Source organism: Physeter macrocephalus, chromosome 10 (assembly GCF_002837175.3).
Source record: "Physeter macrocephalus isolate SW-GA chromosome 10, ASM283717v5, whole genome shotgun sequence".
NCBI classification, from domain to species: Eukaryota; Metazoa; Chordata; class Mammalia; order Artiodactyla; family Physeteridae; genus Physeter; species Physeter macrocephalus.
The window spans coordinates 42,673,287-42,695,176 of record NC_041223.1 but is presented as its reverse complement, the minus strand read 5'-3'; the positions used below and the strand labels follow the sequence as shown (position 1 = coordinate 42,695,176).

At 36.5% G+C, this 21,890-nt stretch overlaps 1 protein-coding gene across 2 annotated transcripts in view; it reads right to left on the bottom strand.

Moving 5' to 3' along the window:
• Window positions 1–21,890, bottom strand: part of MAN1A1 (mannosidase alpha class 1A member 1) — a 173,545-nt gene that overhangs the window by 68,433 nt on the left and 83,222 nt on the right. For both annotated transcript variants that reach the window (XM_007113831.3, XM_055087528.1), the window contains one exon: window positions 8,690–8,784. In XM_007113831.3, coding sequence (XP_007113893.1) covers window positions 8,690–8,784 — 95 coding nt within the window. The remainder of the gene's footprint in view (window positions 1–8,689; window positions 8,785–21,890) is intronic.

Sequence of the window (21,890 nt, the reverse complement as noted above, 5' to 3'; positions counted from 1 at the left end):
CTGCTGACCTGTAAAGGCACTGTATGAATTATGTGTTTTGACTTGTTCCTAATCTAAGTTCTTTACACAGAATACATTTCAAATTGCCAAGGCTGATTTGCCCCCAACTGTGTGAACACAGTGAACAAAGCTGAACCTGTAAAACATTAGTTCTGTGCATTTGAAAATCTTGGGATGAAAGGCACTTTGAGTTTGTTGCATTCAAATAACTATGTGTCCTTAAACAAAATTTTCCTGGTGAGTTAACCACTTAAACAGTGGGGATGCTATGGGGAAAGTCATGGTCATATTTAACAATCCAATCCCATGGATTTTGTACCAAGAATCTATCTGCCAAAAATTGAAGAGTGAGGAAGGCCTCTTAAGAGACTTCCCACACACCACAAGTCGTTTTTTAACGGCTTTAAGCAATCCTCTTGGGATAGTTTGTCTCTCAATTGCCTACACATCACCTTTGATACATTACTGCACTTTAATTACTCATTTGCTGTAATTGAGCCATAAAGGCAGGACCTTACGAAAATATACAAAAAATATTTTTCAATATCTAATCCATGGTTGAGTAAAATAACCAGTTTACTCTATTCACACATCACTTTTCTGCCACTGCCCTACCAGAAGCACAGCAGAAGCGGTCTGTGGCAGATGGAGATTCATGGAGAAAGAGAGTGGGTGGTGCGGAGAAGTTATGAGGACTCTTAGAGCCTGTGTTCAGAAACAGATTAGATCTGCTTCTTCCTCCAGGGAACAAAGGACACTGAAAACCCCATTTACCTGGGTATTAAGTTCAATTATGACCAGAGGAGTGGGAAGAAAGGAAACAACAGTTCATCTGCCCTTAGGCTCTTCAAATTCCTTCTGCCTCACAATGCATGACTAAGAAACAGCAAAGCATCCTTTGCTCAGAACTACTTGTCCCTTAAGTCCTAATAAAGGAGGCTATACACAAAGTACATTTAAATTAACTGTTGCCATCCTTATTGTCCACTTGCAATAAATAAATGCCTTTAGTCTGGTCAAGCTACTAAGTGCCTGGCATGGACTCAGTGATCGGTAGCTTGGTGAGAGGATTAAATGATTCTGAAGAAGCTTAGGTTCTCTCTTCCTCTGGTGGAAGGATAACCTTAGCCTCTTTTCATGGGCCGTGGAATGTCCTCAGATACAAAACAGGTCACCAGCTGCTGTTAATAAAGTCGCTTTGCTTGAAGCAACAAGAATGGCTTTATGGAAATAGCTCTCTTTGTAACAGTCACTCCGAAGTCCTTAATTAAAAATGCCTTTTTTCTCCTTCTATGCTAAAATGACCCAAACTTTGCTTTCTAGTCCTACTAGATTAAAAACTATATATTGCAAGGGAAAAAAGGAGATGTAAACTCTTTTGGGGTAATTAAGGTCTGGAATTAGCTGTTTTCTACAAGAAGCAACTAACTGCTTAGGGATAAGTGAAAATGTTGGGTAATTATTAACAAAAGTAAATTTATCACAGAAACAGACCCCCTAACCCCCCCACCTCCACCCCATGGATGTTTGGAGTTGGCTGCCTCTCTGAGCAGCTCCGAGATTTAAGAATCTTAACAGCTCGGATGTCTCAATCATTTCTTCTATTACAATGGTTCTCAAAGTGTGACCCCTGAACCAGAAGCATCAATCAGCCTCTGCATCACCTGGGATCTGGTAAGAAATGCAAATTATCAAGGCTGACCAAAAATCTGCCCAATCAGAAACTCTGTGGGAGGGGCCCAGCAATAAGTGTTTTAACAAGCCCTCTAGGCAATTCTTACATACGCTAAAAGGTTGGGAACCACTGTTCTATTAAAGCTGGGTATTTTCAAACCAATTGCCTAATATATTTCTATATTTCAAGAATTAAACTGACAATCAATGGGGAGGGAAAAGTTTTCAAAGGTAACTGAGAAGAGAAATGCAGCTATCCTTAGGATAAAAATACTAGATTCATAGCAGTGATTCTCAACCCTAGATGAATACTGGAATGGCTGAACAGGCTTAAAAAAATACCAGGACCTTACTCCAAGCCAGATGAAACAGAGTGTAGGGTAGAGAGGCAGCGATGATATTTAAAAAATGCACCAGTTATTCTAAAGCACCCGGAAGGCTAAGAATCACTGATAGAAAATAACCACAGCAGTCAGACTCTTAATAGAAGTAGGACAGCCTAAGAACTAGAAAACAGGGCTACGTGGATGTTTCTAGCAAGAATATATATATACGTTTTCATAGACTAGGTTTGTGACATATTAATTAAGCACTAGCTGGCATGTGGGACTTGGGAAAATAACATTACATTTTATTGCCTCATACTCTCCTTAAACCTCATGGGTTGAACAGTTCTTATTTCTAGAACAGGTAAGTCACCAATAAATATAATTTGAGAGAGGAATCTGAGTTTTGATCCTATAGGCTTATTCCAAAATAATTTTAAAAATAATATATGATGGAGCATGAAGCCACCACGATCCTATATGGACCATGGGGATACATTCTCTCCACACTTCTAGCTGGTTCTACTAATACCATCTTCCATCCTGACAGGAAAATGGGACTCGAGTTTGAGAATGGATTAGAAGCACTGAGTGGCTTAAAAACAGAAGGTTACCATAAAAAGGCATCAAAACCAAGTCAGTTTTAGCTATGTCCTATTTTACTGTTTTATACACACACACACACACACACAATTTCATAATGAAAATTGAGCACAAAACCATAAATTAATAATAATAATTCCAATTTACATTTATTTCATAGCACTTTGCAATGATTAATCTTCTTTTACATATTAATTCATTAGATTTCCAAAAAAATGCCTCATGAGGTCATCAGGATAGACACTATCGTTGTTATTTTAGTTTTACTTATTAGAAGACAAACTTAGTTAAGTGAATTATCCAAGGCCAAGAGCTATACTGACAATGTTAATAAGTAGCAGCTTTAACTATGGTAATAATATTTTGATGTCTGATATTAGTAATTTTGTGCATGTCAGTTTTAAAACCTCAAAGTATGGTTATTTTTATTTCCAGAAGAGTATAAATGGCCAAATGAATTAAAATAGATAAAAGAGGGAAACCCAATATAATAAATTAACCAATCAGAAAAAATAAACACATAAAGCAGTTTCGCTTAAAATACTTGGAAAGACTGTAACTTTTTTACTTTTCTAGAGTTGGTAGAACTTATCTTTGAATTCTTAACAGATCAATAAAACATAAAAATAATAGATAAATTGTAAGATGCAGCTCTGATTTTATATTTGGGCTATATAACTGCTACAGAACATTTTTAGGATAACTAAGTACTATTTTACTTCTTAGAATATTAGCAAATCATTAAATAAGTTTGATCTGCTCATATCAGAAGTTTTTTTTTTTTTTGCAGTACGCGGGCCTCTCACCGTTGTGGAGCACAGGCTCCGGACGCGCAGGCTCAGTGGCCATGGCCCACGGGCCCAGCCGCTCCGTGGCATGTGGGATCTTCCCGGACCAGGGCACGAACCCGTGTCCCCTGCATCGGCAGGCGGACTCTCAACCACTGCGCCACCAGGGAAGCCCAGAAGATTTGTTTCTTGATAATTTTTATATTATTCTTACGATGTTCAAGTATACAACTGTATTCTGCTTCATTTTAAAACATAATACACCTCTTTCAAATCTGAAACCAGGTACTTTAAAAGACGGTTAGCAAATTTTAAAATGTAGAAGTTTATGTTTCAACTGTCAAGTAAATATGCAGGGAGATATATGGAAAATACTTTAAAAATTTTTTTAACCTAATTAGACTGTCTTTCATACTTTGTGTCTATTAAAACTCACCAACTATAATTTAATATTCAAGCATTTTACACCACCAAAGTATTACGAAACACAAAAAGGGGGTTTGTTACAATATACATACTACATGCTTCATACAGGATAATCTTTCACTATTAGAAAACATTAAGCTGTGTACTATTCTTAATTAAGGCCCCATTTCAGATAAAGTAAAGCAATTTGCAATTTAATTATAATAATACACACTGCAATGTAACTAATGACATAGTATACATTTGCATTGGATAATTAGAGTAGTCGGTAAATAAAGCTTTACAAAGCAGGAAATAAAAACAGGTAAGGGAGTTGTGGTTCATTCATCTCCTTGCTTACTAATGAGAGCTGGACTAGAGATCAGTCACTTCCCAGCACATTCCTTGATGTGCGGAATAAAATCACGTGCTGTAGACAGATCCACTAACCTAATATAACCACCAGGTAGGTGTCAGTTCAGAGAAATACACGAAGACAAACAAGTGATAAAGCAGTATAAGCTAACACTAACTCATAGTAAAGAGACAATAATTACTAGGCATGCCGAGACTATATGCCCTGTGATATAAATGAATAATGGGAATATTAACCATATTATTTTAAATTAAGAATATACTTTAGAAAACCCTTAGTTAGTATATATATTCTACTTAGGCTTAAATTATACCTAGAAATATAGAAGTGGTGAAATGTTTGATTTTACAAACCACAGAAGTGATTTTTCTTCTTTAGGTTGGAGAAAAAAAATGCATAGGGTCTCTTGCTAATAGTAGTAACAAGATCAGACATCAAATTTTAACATTTTCACATTAGAGAAACTGAGTTCTACCCAAATCTAATCTGTTAAACCTAGGCAGGCAATGTTTTCCTTTTAGCAGAGGTATTACGTAACTTACACATCTTCATTCTACTGTTGTATTGGTGAAGCAAGCATGTTGCTCTAATCAGGTACTGTGTATAACACCCAGGTGTTTGTTCAGTCAAATTACCACTTGTTATCAACTTATAATTTCAATTAACTTACAACTTAATATAGCATCTCTTGAACTGAGAATTTATTATAGATGGAGCAGAAGAGATAGTTATAACATTTTTTTCTGAACAGATTTTGGGACAGACTTTCTAATGCAGGATATGAGTAAATTATTTAGGTTCTCTGCTATTCTCAGTTTGCACAAATACTGAAATCTAATTTGGCTTATTGGTGTTTTGGCTCCAAATACATAAACCTCCCCAATTCAAAAGACTGCTTGCTTTAAATCAACCTGGTGAGCACTTATTATCTCTCCTTGGCACAGACTACCTTACATTTGTCAATTATGTGTATAACGTACAAAATATATATTCTGCTTTACTAACCAGGCTGTAAATATGAATACCCTGAGAGAAAGACCATGTCTGTTATCTTTTTAAATAAAGTGAAAAGAAGCAGAAAATCTTACCTGGACCTAGCATAGAAACTTCATCACAGCAGGGACTAAAATAAATTTTTTTTTTTTTTAAACAAAGAAAAGGTAAAGAAACCAATTATCTTTAGGCAAAAACCTGAATACTAGAGGAATGTGAACCGATAATACCAGTAAGTTCACATTTTTGTTAACATATAGGTGTTGGCAAAAAGTAGCCTCCTTAACTATTTTCAAAATTGAGGCAGAAGAGCAGAATTATGATATTACAGACAGCATATTTGCCTCCCCCATCATAATTATTGCCAAGAGTTTCAAAGCCAGTCAACAGTGAATACGGAGCTATTCTAAAATGCATCCTTGAGCACTTTTTTCTCTTGGGCATCCTTCTATAGATACTCCCTTATTCTGAGAAGTTAATTAAAATATAATTTTGCCAGACATATCTTTCCCCATCTCCTTTGAAACTTCTACTGTTGACAGGCTTCCGAAAACTAGAAAATAAGCTCCATGCCAGCTGTCGCTTGTCCCCTGGCCCATACTGTGAAAATACAGAGATTCAGAGAAAACAGCATATATGTACAGGTTGACATCAACAGCACATCCTGAAATCTAATTATTGCAGTTAAATATGAAACACTGCTTTTGTCCCCTAGAGAAAATTCTTCAAGATGATAAATCAGTTTCACAGCTGGAAGAAGAAAGGATTCCATGAGAGTACTTGATTGGGCAAAGGGATAGGATGAATTTTAGTGGGTTGATATTACTATTAATTTTGCCAAGGTTTACTGTATAAATTTGGGTAAGCCACCGCTATTTAGTAAATGGAATTGAGAGTGGATAAAATATATAATAAAAAATTCATACAGGTTGCCAGGAAGAAGTTAAAAGTGTTCCTGTCAATTGTAAAACGGTCACCTAATTTCCTCTAGTTTAACGTGAAAACATCAGAGAATACATAAATGAAATGGCACATTATTTTTGACCCAAAATAATTTTCCTGTAATATTTGAAATTAAAAGTTCTAATGTAAAATACTGTAAAATAATATAAATCTAAAATAAGGTCTTAAGAAAAAGTTAAAGCCCTAGTTAATGAACTTTCAGGAGATACAGATAAAAAAGAACAGCAGATTCAATACTGAATAGTTTTTAGAAGTATTCCTTTATGTACTGAAAAACGTCTCCACTGTACACAAAGGATAGGTATAACTAAGGAAAAAATCCTCTTGGCTGTAAAAAATAAACACTACGTTAAATATGCTTTAAAACAATCTAACTTCTTATGATGATTTCAAGAGGCTAGAATTAATTAAATGATATCAGCACCTTACAATAACTAACTGAACTTCTGCAAAGATGTAGGCCCACACCTCTATTAGTTTTCAGAGGCCTTTTATCTAATTCCATTACCTTCCAGGAAGCAATAAGAACTAGCTCCACAGCATCTTAGAGTAGAAGGCTGGGGTGATCATTCACTCCAGTATTTTAAACCTGGGGGGCCCTTAGGTCCTAGGTGGACTCCAATGGTACTGTTAGCTTTTGGAAACTGAGTAAAAGTATGTGTCCTCAGGAATATGCATTTTATGAGGAGAGGGCCGTGTTTCATCAGAATTTCAAAGTGGGCTATAAACATGAAAAGGTACAAAAAAAAAAACTAGTTAAGTAACTTCCAGTTTACAAATAAGCCTGGAGGGTTAAAATGATTGCTCTAAAGACAAACCTAGAATAGCTATAAAATACCTAGAACCAGGTCTCTTGATAACCAATTAACTCAGGGTACTATTATGCCCATATCATTCTTCTCAGAGGGTAAGTAGGAAAAATATGTGTTAAATGTGCACAGTGTTTTCGTAACTGGATCTTATCTCAAGTAACAGAGAAGTTTCTAGGTCAGAATACTACCTATAAGTACAAAGTCTGAAGATATGGAAGGCGATATAGGTGATCTACGTAAGCCAAAAAAAACCCTCATGGATCTCCCAACACCATGCTGCCTCCAAGCCAAGCATATATGCCCACTTTCACCTTAAGACAGCAGAGCACATGCCATTGATCTCCAAGATGACAGAGAAAGCCGTAGGAGTCCAAAGGGAAGAATGGATCCTGAGATATCACATTATGCAATAGAGAACTACCTCAGTTTAACATGGCCCAGGGGTTTGAACTCTCCCTGGCTCACTGCCTCAACACCCATGCCTCTGCCCCAAACACACACACACACACACACAATTATAGACAGGTACAGCGTGATTTCCAGGTATAGATATATAACATACAAATGAAAACAAAACATGAATTTAACTGATTTATTAGCCAATTAATTTCATGATTTTTCATGATTAATTTTAGGAAGGAAGGTCACTAAAATAAATAATTAGGAAGAAACGTGCATTAATCTCGCCAAGTCACCCTGTGCATCCTCTTGCCATTTCTAACATGAGAAAGCCATTTAACTTGTGCCTATGAATCAATGTGTGTATAAACATCTAAGTACATATTCTAGCTCTACCGTTTACATACGGTATGATTTTAGGCAAATGACTTAGTCTCTCTGTGACTCAAGTTCCTGACTAGTAAAACAGAGATAACAGCAGTACTGACCTTACTGGGTTGTCGTGAGGATTAAATGTGGTAATATGGGTAAAGTACCTAGAATAAACCTTCATATTTTATGATGACAAAAGAGCTGTCATCATTGTCATCCTCACCATCATCACAAAGAGACATATATGCAATTAATTAGTTATGGAGAAGAAGGAGTTAAGAAGGAAGCTTAAGATAAAATTGTTTATAAACAAAATGCTCAAGCTATAATGAAAATTCAAACTACTTCCTGGGAGAATACCAGAAAGTCTATTCGGCCCAGGCGTTTCTTGGGGCCACATTTCCATGGACTTGGCATGCCAGGGTTCTCCACCCAAATGGGATGAGAAGGATGGGTTGATCTGGGCCAATGGAGCAGTCTCCTTCCCTCCTTACAACTGTGGGTGAGCAGCGTCAGGTACTCCAGTCTCAGTTACACCAACTTGTTGTGTGGGAGACCTGATTAGTCTAAATGTTGTATCTCTGCAATATCTCTGACCAGCAGCTTAACTGAAGGGAAGTGATCTTAGGAACTGACTTCTCTGAAAGTGAAATGCTTTGATGACAATTTTAAAGATAATGGGATGCCCTTGGAATTTATGGCGACAGTATGTAACATCACCATGAAACAGTAAAAACATTGAATCATGTCTTGTGTGCATGACTCTCTTGGGGTCATTCGATCCCATGATGGGAACCCATCTAAAGCCACGGAACACTGAAAAACACTAATAACTTCCAACACAAAGACAGACACCAAGACTCCCAATGGTGTCAGTCACCAACATCATTCAAGTAATTATCCACTGGTGTTTAATTGTTAGACCATAATCTTGAATATGTCAACTTAAAACATGTTGTTGAAAATGAAGAGTTTTACCTTTTTATATTCAGCAATGCCCAAGGTATTCCAGAGGGAGTATGAAATGCAGGTAGCAATTTTACCCCAAGTTCCACTGCTTTCTTTCGAAATATCTGAAAAGTTAAACAATTAAGTGAGCTACTGTTGAAAGAAAAACAAAATGTGCTATTCTACTATCTCACATTGAGCATGTTTCTACTTAAAATTTTTTTGATATGAAAAAATAAAAGTTTCTCAAATTAATAGAATTACCTAGGAAAGTAAGAATGGTCCAGGGGCCATTGTGCTGTGCAGTATTTATTACCAATCTTGGTTGCACAAAGAATCATGTAGGGAGATTTGAATAATACTGATGTCTGGGTAGCACTCTTATGATTCTAATTTCTATGGTTTGGGGCTCCCAGGTGAGAATTTTTTTAAAGCACCCCAGGTGGTGTCAAGTGATTCCAATGTGCAAGCCGGGGGGGAGAACCACTGTTGCTGGTGAGTAAGTCTTGGACTGAAAATCAGGAGCTCTGGTCCTGTTCTGGCTTCACTTATTTATTAGGGCACAGAGAAAGGATAAGTTGTAAAAAGACATATTATTGGGCTTCCCTGGTGGCACAGTGGTTGAGAGTCTGCCTGCCGATGAAGGGGACACGGGTTCGTGCCCCGGTCCAGGAAGACCCCACATGCCGCGGAGCGGCTGGGCCCGTGAGCCATGGCCACTGAGCCTGCGCGTCCGGAGCCTGTGCTCCGCAACGGGAGAGGCCACAACAGTGAGAGGCCCGCGTAATGCAAAAAAAAAAAAAAAAAGACATATTATTACAAGTAATCTATACATCCTCTCAGCCTTGTGAGGTTTTAACTTCCTCTTATGTTAAGTGTAGGTGATATGGAAGATACAAAGTTAAATTTGATACAAATTTCTGCCAATAATTTAGTAAAGAAGGCAATATATGCACATAAATATCTGGAACACAGATAAAATGACTGCATAAGGTACAATCACCTAGGAGTTCAGATGAGTTCAGTAAGGCTGTATGGTGGAGATGGCATTTAGATGAGGATTGTATGCAGCGTGTAATGGGGGTTAATGATGCTAGAGACAGGCTGAGGCGGGGGGAGTGGAGGGGCATCCCTGAAGGTATCAATGTAAGCACAGACACAGGCAAGCGGGGGCCTGCAGAAGAAAATGGAATAAGTCAGCTTCCCTGTCCACAAAAAGGGGGAACACTGGTAAATAAGGTCAGGTATACATAGCATAGGCCCAAATCATGAAGGCTCATAAATGTAAAGCTAAGAATTTTATCCTGTTAAAATGGAAAAATGTTGAAAGTTTTTGAGCAGCCAGTTCACTTGAGCAGAACTGTGCTTTAGGAAGATTAATTAGATGACATCCCCTCACAGTTTTAGGTCCAAAGAAAAGCACTAAGTTAATTTACTCATTGAAGGAAGGACTGCTACAGCTTTCCCCATTACAGCTGTGGCAGCAAGCAGGTGCCTTGTCCCTTCTCCTTGCCATACTGTACGACTCAGCGTGGTGAGCTGGGAACTTACTATTTCCTCTGCCTCTTCCTCAAACAAGGGAGATGTGAGAAAGGTTGGGGAAACCCTGAAAAGCATGGAGAATGAAAGCAAAGTCCTCTCCCAGCAAGGGAAAGCATTCATTAAAGCCACGGTCAAAGAAGCCTTGTGTGGCTTTTCCAGAGGAAGGGGTTTCAGTCCTTAACTCCTGCTTTAAGACCCGAGCCTCCCCATAGAGAAATCCAGGCACTGGGCTTCCGGGCTGAGGAGAATTCAGAAATACCGATATTGACGCTGTTTCTGAAACCCTACTCTTTTGGAATCTAACTCTTACTTTGTAATGAAAGTTGAGGAAATAATGAGTTTTAATGTAAGAATTTGGCTGGCAGTCAATTTAGATAAACTAGCATTCCTGGAATACAAATGAGGACACAGACATTGGTAGTATATAAGGCACTAAAAAATAAAGATACCATTTTTTTCCCCGCAAATTATTATTATAACTCTTCTTGAAGTGGACAATTTCCTGTTTCAACAGCAAACGGTGAATGGAAGAAGAGGAGAAAGAAAATAAGCCAAAAGATATATTCTTCCTTTCCTGTCTCTGTCATACCCTAGAGAATTCCAAGGTCTCTTCTGCCATAAGGAATTATCCAATCACTGCCCAGCCATCTGCTGACTTTCTAGTTTCCACTCAACTTTTAAAACTGTTAATTAATTAACTCCTTTTCAAGAAACTTATATAAGACAGAAGTCAGACTTGTAATGAAAACACCATCATGAATATTATAGCCATATGGCATGGGAGTTAAGGGCTCAGGCTTTGAAAACACAATGCCTATATCGGAATCTCAGCTCTACTTCTTCAAATTGGGTATAATCTTGGGCAAACTGCTTAATCTACCTGTGCCTAAACTTCCTCAACTATAAAATGGGGATAACAATAGCATTTTCTATTTTAAAGGTTGTGGAAAGAAACTGAATGAACTATTATGTTTAAAGACCTTAGGACACATAGTCATCACTCTAAAAGGTTAGTGGTAGTTTTTATGGTAAAATGATAAGGGTATTTCCCCAAGAACCTTCCCTATTTACTGCCTGAAATTCTTTCTTGTCTTTAATCCAACTGCTGTTTTGGTACATTCTACTTGGGTTCTCTGTGTGCGTGAATATATATTTTTATAGACAAATATACTGGGTTGGCCAAAAAGGTCGTTCGGATTTTTCCATAACATCTTATGGAAAAATCCGAACGACCTTTTTGCCCAACCCAATACGTGTGTGTGTGTGTGTGTGTGTGTGTGTGTGTGTGTGTGTGCGCGTGTGTGTGTGCGCGCGTGTGTGTGTGCGTGTGCGCGCGTGCGCACACATGTATGCCTCCCCCACCCCCAAACACACACTCTTCATCAAAAGCATTCATTCTCAAGAGCTAAGCCTTTAGTTCTCATCACTGCATTCCCAAATTCAATTTTCCATCTTGACTCTAGCTCTACACTTCTACTTCTGTGCTCACATCACAATCTGGGCACCCTGTTGTCTTTTGAAACTTAAGATATCCGAGGTGAAATCAATCATTTAATGTCCAAGGCAAATGTCCCTAGTTCCATCACTGACACTACTGGTCAGCCAGTCCCTGGGGCTCAAGAGAGCACACATTTTGACTTCTGATTTCTCTCTTCAGTTATTAAGCATCAACAATAAAGTTCATGGCAACATCGCATGTACAGCCCATTCCCTTTCTGTGATACGAGCATAGTCCATTCAAATTTTCATCACCAGGTACAATGAATGGCATGAGAGCAAAGAAGGTCCTCTTACTTGGTTTCCCATTCTCCAGGATTTCCCCTCCTGTCTCCATTAATCTGTATCTATGTTATCTGATTTCTCTTTTTACCATACAACTTTCTTATTCAAGAAACCATAATAATTCTCTCTGTTGTATGAAATGTCAAGTCAAAAATGATTTACTGACTTTCCAATGACCTCTATGAATCAGACCATCTATTATCTTCTATTTTTTCAAAGACCATCCTGGCGGAAGCTTGAGTCTTCAGGGTTTCAAGTACTCATTCAAGTTCAGTCTACCATAGTATCTTTGTTAAAAAATGTTTTTCCCCTCAGATCTATTGAGATATAATTGACATACAACATTGTGTAAGTTTAAGGTGTAACACATGACGATTTGATACATGTAGATATTGTGAAATGATTACCACAACAAGGTCAGTTAACACGTCCATCTTCTTGCATAATTATCTTTTGTGTGCATGTATCATGCCATCTTAGTATACTTATTCACATAGTTCTCTCATCCTGAAACACGCTGTTCTGCCTCCTGTTGGCCAATCCAAAGTCACTCATTCTCCAAGGCCCAGGTCAAGTCCCAACTCCAGGCCAAGATCTTTATCTTCTGTGAACTTCTACACTGACAACTGGCATCACAAAATGCAGCATTTGATTACAGAAGGCAAGATCCAGATCTCTCTATGTTTTCTCGTGTTATTCTCTTGTATCCTCAAATAATTCTCTTTTCTTTAAAAGTAGAGAAAAAATCTCCATTTCTCCTTCATTGTCTATTATACATATCCAACCCAAATTTGGTCATTTTGTATTAAATTTATTGATATCACCACATTATTCCTATGAGTGGTAGGTGGGAAGTTTTTATAATCTCAGTTAACAGACAGGAAGGAAACAGTGACCCTTTCCATCTTGAGGTTTTTGCCTTTGCTGTTTCCTCTGGCTGCAATGCCCTTTCCCTAGCTCTTTGCATGCCTGGTTCATTCTTAACTTCAGGAATCCGCTTAAAAGTCCCCTTTTAAGAGAGGTCTTTCTTAACAACCCCACATAAAGTTGGCCATTCTCATTTATTGTGTATCATATATCACCTTGCTTATTTCCATCCCACTATTTATCACATCCTAATTATCTTATTTGCTTGCTTGTTTGACAACCCCACTAGATGTAAGCTTCATGAGGGCAGGACTTTGTCTTGTTCTAGCATCCAGCAAAGTAGCTGGTACTCAATAAATGTTCATTTAATAAATGAATGAATCAATCAAATATTAATAAATATATCTGGAGCACTGTAATGAGAAACCACTAATATTCTAGTATTTGCAAACTGTTCTATTCTATTCCACGAGTTTCTATTGTCTGCAAATAAATATATCAAGTATTCTGCAGTCTCAACCTTGGGCACAATTACACAATAGTTTTTGGATGAAAACATTAATTAACCTATTGATGCTTTAAATGAAATCATATGTTGGCCTAAATCAATTTCAATTCTTAATATTTGATTTGTTACCTCCTCTTGAGACACGAAGAGGTTAGTTACTTGGAGGAGGAATCCAGATTCTCAAAGAGAACATCTTTCTACCCAAAATGGTGAGTAATAAAATTCCAAACTAGCTAACAAAGTTAATATTGTTAAAAGAATGAAGGAGAAATGTCACAAATCATTCTAAAGAGCAGTTAAGTTTTAACTAGCACATCTTAGATAATGTGCTCAAAAGTAAATGACCACAAAAAGCACACTAAATGGTACTTCACTGCCCCTTCAAATGGGGCAGGCATGCTGGAGGGAGCACTGGACCCAGGCCAGCACTTGGATCCTAGGATTGGCTCTACTACGGTTCAGTGGGAGGCCTGGGCCCATCACTTAACTTTTCTGGTTCTCAGCTTCCCCAGTGAAATGGGAGAGCAGGGCTGATAATTTCTAGTTTTGATTTATTCCTGAAAAAACTAGTATCAGAAGTCACAAAGCTAGTACTAAAATGAGACTGGCAAAAAAAGCAAAACTATCATAATTTTTTAGATAGAAAGTGTTAATTTGCCACCCAATTCTTAGTCAATCTTGGTTTCCAGGGTTTGTTGGTACCTATATTTGGCAGGTGGGTTTTGTAAAGTTAAGAGGGCAAGATGAAAAATGACAGGTAATAAAATGTAATCTGTGCTGATAATAGAAGACATACTCTTTTTTTAAAAAAAATATGACCATTAAAACTAAATAGGGTTTTTGGGCAACTTGCACCAATCAGTTTGAAATGGGCAGATAGCTAATGACCCAAAAGGAATCTTCAAAAAGATTCTGCATTATGGAGATTCTGATTACATTCACAGAAAAAATCAAAACTAATAAAATTTGCTGAAAGAAGGGTGGTAAAATGTTATGAAATAGCTTCTAAAATAATCTTTCAAGCATGTAATGAACAAATAGGTTTAAATAAAAACTTTTATGGTCTAAAGTGAAGAGTTTCAAAATGACTATACCTAAACTGTATCTTTTCATTATACTTAAATAACATCATCACAGTCTTATTGCTGTTTTTGATCAAAAGTTTTAAAAAACTTCAGATTTTAGAACCTACCAAATAAAAACTTTTATCTTTTTACTTTACTCTTACAGATAGGATTAGACAAGGCTGTAAACAAGAGGTATGGCTTTCTTTGACTTTCTAGTTTGCAGATCCCTGAAGAACTGTACAAGAATATTTACACACCAGAGCAAAGAGTAAGGAAAGAAGAAATGAATAAGAACAGATGGTTCTGGAAAGAACCCGTTTCAGTTCAGACATGGTTCGGTTTGAAATGTACAATTAATATCAAAGCCTTTCTTCATATGCTCATGCTGAAAACTTCACTGTTAAAAGATCAAACACTAATTCCCCATTAGTACAAGCAGAGTTTACCTATTACTCATTTTTGCTACATAAAGCTTTCAGCACAAAATACTGTCGATCTGATAAATATCTTTGGCTGAAAATAACTGAAATAACCCACATATCATTAGCTGAGTTGATTAACACACATAATATGGGCCAAATTTAATCACTCAACCAGTAAGTACTTATTGAGCTACTCTGGCTTTTCAATTTAGAGTGGAACCTTAAAAGTTCTAAATATTTGAATAAAGATATAAAAATAGTTAATCCAGGAGAAATTTAGAGCTGGAAGGGACATCAAAGGTCATCTAGTTAAATAATCTTGGTTTACAGATGAGGAAACTGAGGTTCAGAGAGGCCCTATTTCCCTAATTAAATGCTCTGATGTGGGATGGTTTGATGACAGCTATAGCCAAGTGAATGCCAGATTCATACCATCTCAGATACACGTAATTCTTTTGATCTGGAGGGATCTCCCCTGTGAGTCCCTTATATGTAAGTGTGTACACATCTTTCACTGCCTCTTTCTAACTTGTGCATTCTCTCTTTAATTAATCAAAACCCTAAACTGAAGTTTTTCTAAATTAAATGATTTGTTGTATTTGTCAAACTGCATTATGAACTTCATTTTTAAAATTTATAAATTTAATTAGATGAGAACTTTTGGCAACTGTTTTGTTTTTCTTCCCTGTGATTCAGTACAATTCAATTTTTAGCCTCTAGGCCATTAGATGAAGAGAGTATTCTTCACTTTTCTGAAAAATTAAAGCATTAAAATCTCTCCAACTTGTTTATTCAAAATAACAAGGATATGCATGCTAACCTGCCAGTAATCATAGGTTATAACCAAGAAGAATCAATATAACTGTACCTTAGACTTGTGTTTCTAATGTATGAAAGCACAAAGTGTAAGTGAAAGAAAAAACTTCTGATAAATATAACTAAAAAAATCTAGATGTAGAATGCTCTTAGTGAACAGGCGTTTTAGACTTAGCTAGCTTTTTAAAGATATTTATTCTCATGAAAAAATTAACAGCTAGTGAAACTTTTTTAAAGTTTGTTTTTATACTATTCCCTAGTCAAAATGAATAAATGTTGATAAATGAATTAATAAAATTGCATCCTGATACTATTTTTTTCCTGAGGGTTCAATTTCATTCCCTAGCTCCCAAGTGGGGAAGATTTCATAAATTTAAGAGGGCAAGATGAAAAATGGGGAGAAATACTGGGAAGAATTTCAGGCTACTGTTCAAGGTAGACATCACTAGCATCCATGTGGGCAGAAACCAAGGCCACCTACTCCTGGAAGTGGTCCAGTGCTTTCCCTGAGCGTAAACCAGAGTCAAGGTGGCTTGGTAACACACACACAGAACAGGGCCCGAGTTCTAGTTCAGGGTCTACTACTCACCTGTTCTGCCACAATAAAGATGAGTCATTTCACTTCTCTCATTTTCTCTCTTGTAAAATGAGGGCACTAGATAAGACACTTTCTAAGGTACTTTTCTGCTCCATAGGAAGTGGTTTTCAGACTTAAGAAGCACTTAACTACATGTTTCCCAGTGTGGTAAGGGAGATACAGCAGAAAAAATAAGATCCCTGATCTCAAGGAGCTTACAACCAGGAAGGCAAATCAGCCATATAAAACCACATAAAATATACACCAGAAAAAAACAATATGAAGCAACATATAAATAGAGAATAAACAGAGTGATATAGGCTATAACTAGGGAAATAAAACAAAAAGAGAGATTGAGTTAGGTGATAGGGGACAGCAAAACTTCTGTGGGTGCAGATGTGTGTTTATTTGGGGGTGAGTATGTACATGTTTGTGTACACTCTGGGTTAATGTGGTGGAGGACAGGAGATAAAGCAGAAGGGGAGAAGGAGGAGCCTGACTGAGAGCAGGGGAGAGAGGCAGATTAATAGGTTCTAGAAAATGATAAGAAAGAAACAGAGGAAAGAAGGCAAGCTAATGACATTAACGATCAAGTTAAAGGGTTGGTTAAAAGAGCACATCAGTTGGGTCAAGAAAGTCCCAACACTTAACATCTTGGTGCCTCCCATTTACAGGTGGAAGGATTTCTCAGTCATCAGGATTCTGAGAGATGGGACAGGGAGAAAGGCAGTGGTTCTCTTTGGTTATGGAAATTTTCTGAGTTGTAAGGGCAAAGATACATAAATGACAACACCAAGAAACATTACAATGGCTGTCTGAAAGAAAGACCTTGAGAAATAATTAGGGCCCTTTAAAATAATGTTTCCTCAAGAAGAAAATTTCTCTACATGTGCTGTGGAGATAAATGGGGCAGAGGTGGGGCTGGGGAAAAGGAAATAGTATGGTAATAGAAAGTTGTATGTCCTTCTTCTAACATACATTCGATATGGAAGTTAAAAATGCACAGAAAAGGAGAGGAAAACCAATGGCTAGATAGCTCTCACTCTTAGAATTATTGTTAGGCGTACTGCACACTGTGTTATCTTAGATGTTCTAACTCCTAAAGCATTGGCCCAAGAACAGTAAATAACAGCATAATAGTTCAAGTCATCACACAGGGCTTAAAGATGGATTTTTGAGCTGATCTTTCCACCTCAATTTAAGTTTAAAAAAATGGACAAGTTGCCAACATAATGTTTTGAAAATATGCAGTCTATTGTTAATAATATTTAATATTAGGTAAGTATGCCACATAGTTCCTGAATATACATCTTACACCAAAAAGAAAACATCTTTCTTTCTTCTTCCTTTTTTTTTTTAAGAAAACATAATGCCTGCTAAAGAGACAGAGAATTATGAAAACATGTACCCTATCTGGCTATTATTTCTAACAGAATTTGTGGAAACTACCACACAAAGGTTGTTAATATGTGATATCATAGTGTTAAAATGGGGACTGCTTTGTTTATTATTACATTTGTAGGTAAACATCACAAATCATTTGAAATATACAAAATCCAGGCTTAGAAACCTTTGTTCAAAAGAAAGATAAGAGGAAGAAAATGAAAGACAACAGCCTCATCTACGCAAATATATTGTGATTTTCTGGCATTTGAGTTATGAGGCATTCTCTGCTAGTGAATTTTTCCAGATACTGAATCTCACTTCTAAACAGCATCAAAATATTTATAGTTTAACCTTTTTATTTGTATAGGTTTTATAAACATGTTTATCTGTTCTTTTGATTTAGTGCAATTACATGAATCCTGTCTTGATGACTCAGCATCACATGCCAACACTGAGTTGAGGCTAGAAGATCTAGTTCCTGGTCATCAGATGACTGAACTGTACAATCTTGAGAACTCACTTAACACCCTCTTTGCCTCAGTTTCTAAATATGTGAATAGGGATCATTCTTCCAAATCACAAGGTGATTAATCGTGATTAAATGCACACGTGCTTTTAAAAGAGCATAATAGTTATCATCATCATTATTTTTTGCTGTAAGATACTGGTTCCCTCAGGAATAATTTAAGCATATTAGGCTTTTTGTCCACACACTAAATGGTCCAAAAACTACTGAGCTTATACGTCTGCTTTCTATAATCCTACTGTTTCCTTCTGTTATTAGCTATCCGTTAATTACAATGAAGACTTCTCACAGTTGTAGTGTATTTGCTCTCCTTCTAAGTTGCGGCCTAATTTTGTAAACAGTTGTCTGTACCAGGGCCTGAGGATAAGTCAAATGTCTCTTCTGTGTCTATTTTACAGTGCAGGGTGTGAGCTTCAGGAAATGTGCCCTCTTTTTTGTCAGATGACTACATTTGAACTACTAACTCTATAGGTATGAAAAAGCAACTAATTAGTATGTTATTTAGGAGTAACAGTTTGTAAGTTTACAAAGTAAACTAAATACCTATGTCTACATAGGTTTTGTTTGCTTTTTTTAAAAATATGCAAAATGTTAGCCACTCTTTTTTCATTCTATCTAAGCAAATGTAAACTTATCTGGTTGTGCATCTATTCCCATTTAACTGGTGTTTTTTGATTTCTGCATCACCCTCCTTTATTTATTTATTATACATAGATACCTCCAAAGTGCCTCTGGGAACAGAGTTCATAATTTCATATGTCAGTTGATGGATGAACATTTCAAGTTATCAAAGGGTGATGCTGCTGGACATAAAATTTGGAAGCAGGGCTATTTCTGTCTTATGTTTGTGTGCCCCAAAGCAAGTTGATTAATCTCTCTTAGCCTCAACTTCCTCATCTACAGAATAGAGAAATATACCTTTGCATTCTAGAACTCAGAGAATTTCTCTTTTCCTTATTCTTTTTCCCATGCCAAAATTAAAAGTTTTAATTTTCTTATTATACTATGAATATATTCTCATTATTGAAAAATCATAAAATTAGACAAATAGACAAAAAATATAGAGCCCCATCAATCCTATCCACCCAAACACAATTATAGTTAACATCTTAATTATCTATCTTCTAAATGGTATTGATTGCATTTCTTTTGAAAAATGGCAGCTTCCCATATATACTATTTTGTAATGTTTTAAATTCATCCCCAGTTAATCTACATTAAATACATCATTCTACATCAGAGGTCAGCAAACATTTTCTGTAGAGGGTCAGATAGTAATTATCTCAGGCTTTGCCAGGCACATTCTCTATATTTCATGGTTTTAAAATTTATTTCTTTTATAACCTTTAAAAATGTAAAACCATTCTTAACCCTGGTAGTACAAAAACAGGTCTCAGACTGAATTTGTGCTATCGGTTGTTGACTCCTGTTTTACATCAATGGAAAGATTTCTGTAACACCTTTTTAAAATCAGCTATATAGTATACCAGTGTACGGATATGTCAGAACTTAGATACCAGTCCCCTATTATTTGACACTTAGGTTTCCACTGTGTTGATGTGGCAAACAGCAGTGAATAAATATCTCTGTACATACTTATCTGTATTCATGACTATTTCCTCAGGTTAAATGTCTGAAAGTGGAATTTCTGGTCAGAGGGCATTCGCTCATTCACTCACTCACTAACTATAGTTGTAGGGTCAAAGCAGCCACAGACAAAATGTAAATGAATGAGCACATCTGTAGTTTGCGAACCCCTGGATTACACTAACATGACTGAAAGCATCTTAAATATTTTTCATTTAAATGAAGAGGTTTTAAAATATATTCACATATCCTATTTCACGAAAGCACTACTATGTTTTTAATAGGTAAGTGTTATATTCTTACAGTACCATAAGTAATTCAATGAAACAATGCCTTTTATTAAAAATGATCATCATCAGAATACAAAATGTCACATAACTCAATACTTTTCCTATTAGAAGAGTTTTGAATATATCAATTGCAATAATTTGGGAGGCATTTCCTCTTTAAAATATGAGCATAAATAATAACTAATATGAAACATAATTTATCTTGTCAATTGTGGCCACTCTTGCACTATCTGAATGCATTTTAAAGTGATTACACACACACACACACACACACACACCTTAACATAGTTTAAACTTTCTAAATTATAAGCTTTCAAAAAGGAACCTGTTCTGTAATTTTGACCTTTTAAAGATGTCAATTCATTTATTCAACAGATATTTATTGAGTGCCTATGAACTACATGCTAAGTTGCACAAGGCACCTGGAATACATAAGTAAACGAGAGAGTTGTGGTCAATGAGTCCTAATAACACTTATTTTTGAAGTGTGACAACAGAAGAACATTCACAGAGTAGTACTTTATGATATACAGGGAACGCTCAGGAAATAACTTCCATTTCTTCTCCAAAAAGAAAATGAAGACAAATACTATAATGTTGTAGTACACTTCACAAGGTAATCAGACAAATCCTTGCCATTAGTCTGACCATGTAAAATTGGCAAAGGTATCAGGGATGTGGAAAAACAATTGTACAAAACTGTAGAGAAAGTTATCATTTAGGTGTTTTTGAAGATCTCAAATTCAGCTTTAGACCAAGCAGGCTTACTCTAATATGATCTATGTAAATAAAATGTACGTGTGTGTGTGTGTGTGTGTGAGACTAGTCAACATCTTGAAGGTTATCATTCAGATGGGAATCACCTACAGTAGTTAAGAATTGACCAATTAGATCTGTAAAAAGAACCAGCTCCAACAGAAAGCACTGGAATAGTCTTTTAAAAAGACTCATGGACAGAGAAAGACAAATACTGTATGAAATCACTTATATGTGGAATTTTACAAAGCTGAACTCATAGAAGCAGAGTAGAATTACAGTTGCCAGAGGAGGGGGGTAGGTGCGAACAATGGGGAAAGTGGGAAGATGTTGATCAAAGGGTATAAAAGATGAGTAAGTTCTAGAGATCTAATGTATGGCACGGTGATTATAATTAACAATAATATACACTTGAAAGTTGCTAAGAGAGTAGATCTTAAATATTTTTACTACAAAAAAGAAATGATAATTATGTGAGGTGATGGAGGTGTTAACTAATCCTACTGTGGTAATCATTTTGCAATACATAAGCGATCAAATCAACACTTTGCACATCTTAAACTTACACAATGTTATATGTCAGTTATATCTCAAAGAAACTGGAAAACAAGTAGAAGACATGGCAATCACGGATAAAAGGGGAGTAATCAGAAGTAATGGAGGGTGCACCGCAGCCCACAATCCAGCTGAAGGGCCACGCAGCAGACCCACAGAATCAAGATAGAAAGGAAGTGAGTCAAGTTAACAATAAACAAACAGCAATGCACTGGATTAAAACGACATGAACACTGAAAATTTCATGTTAACAAAATAGAATAAGAGTGGGGTATTCTTACTTTGGCCCTAATTTTATCACTACAGACAGTACTGTTGAAGACAACGACTGAAGACCCTGGGAAAAAGCAACTATCTCTTTATAAGGGTTAGAAAAGAGAAACTATCTCTTTTTTTTAGGGATAGAAAAAGAAAAACAAACAAAAATTCTGGCCAAGTCCAACATGGATCTTGGACTTTGGGAAAATAAGATTTCAAAAGGCTCTTAAAAAATCTTCATTATGGGCTTCCCTGGTGGCGCAGTGGTTGCGCGTCCGCCTGCCGATGCAGG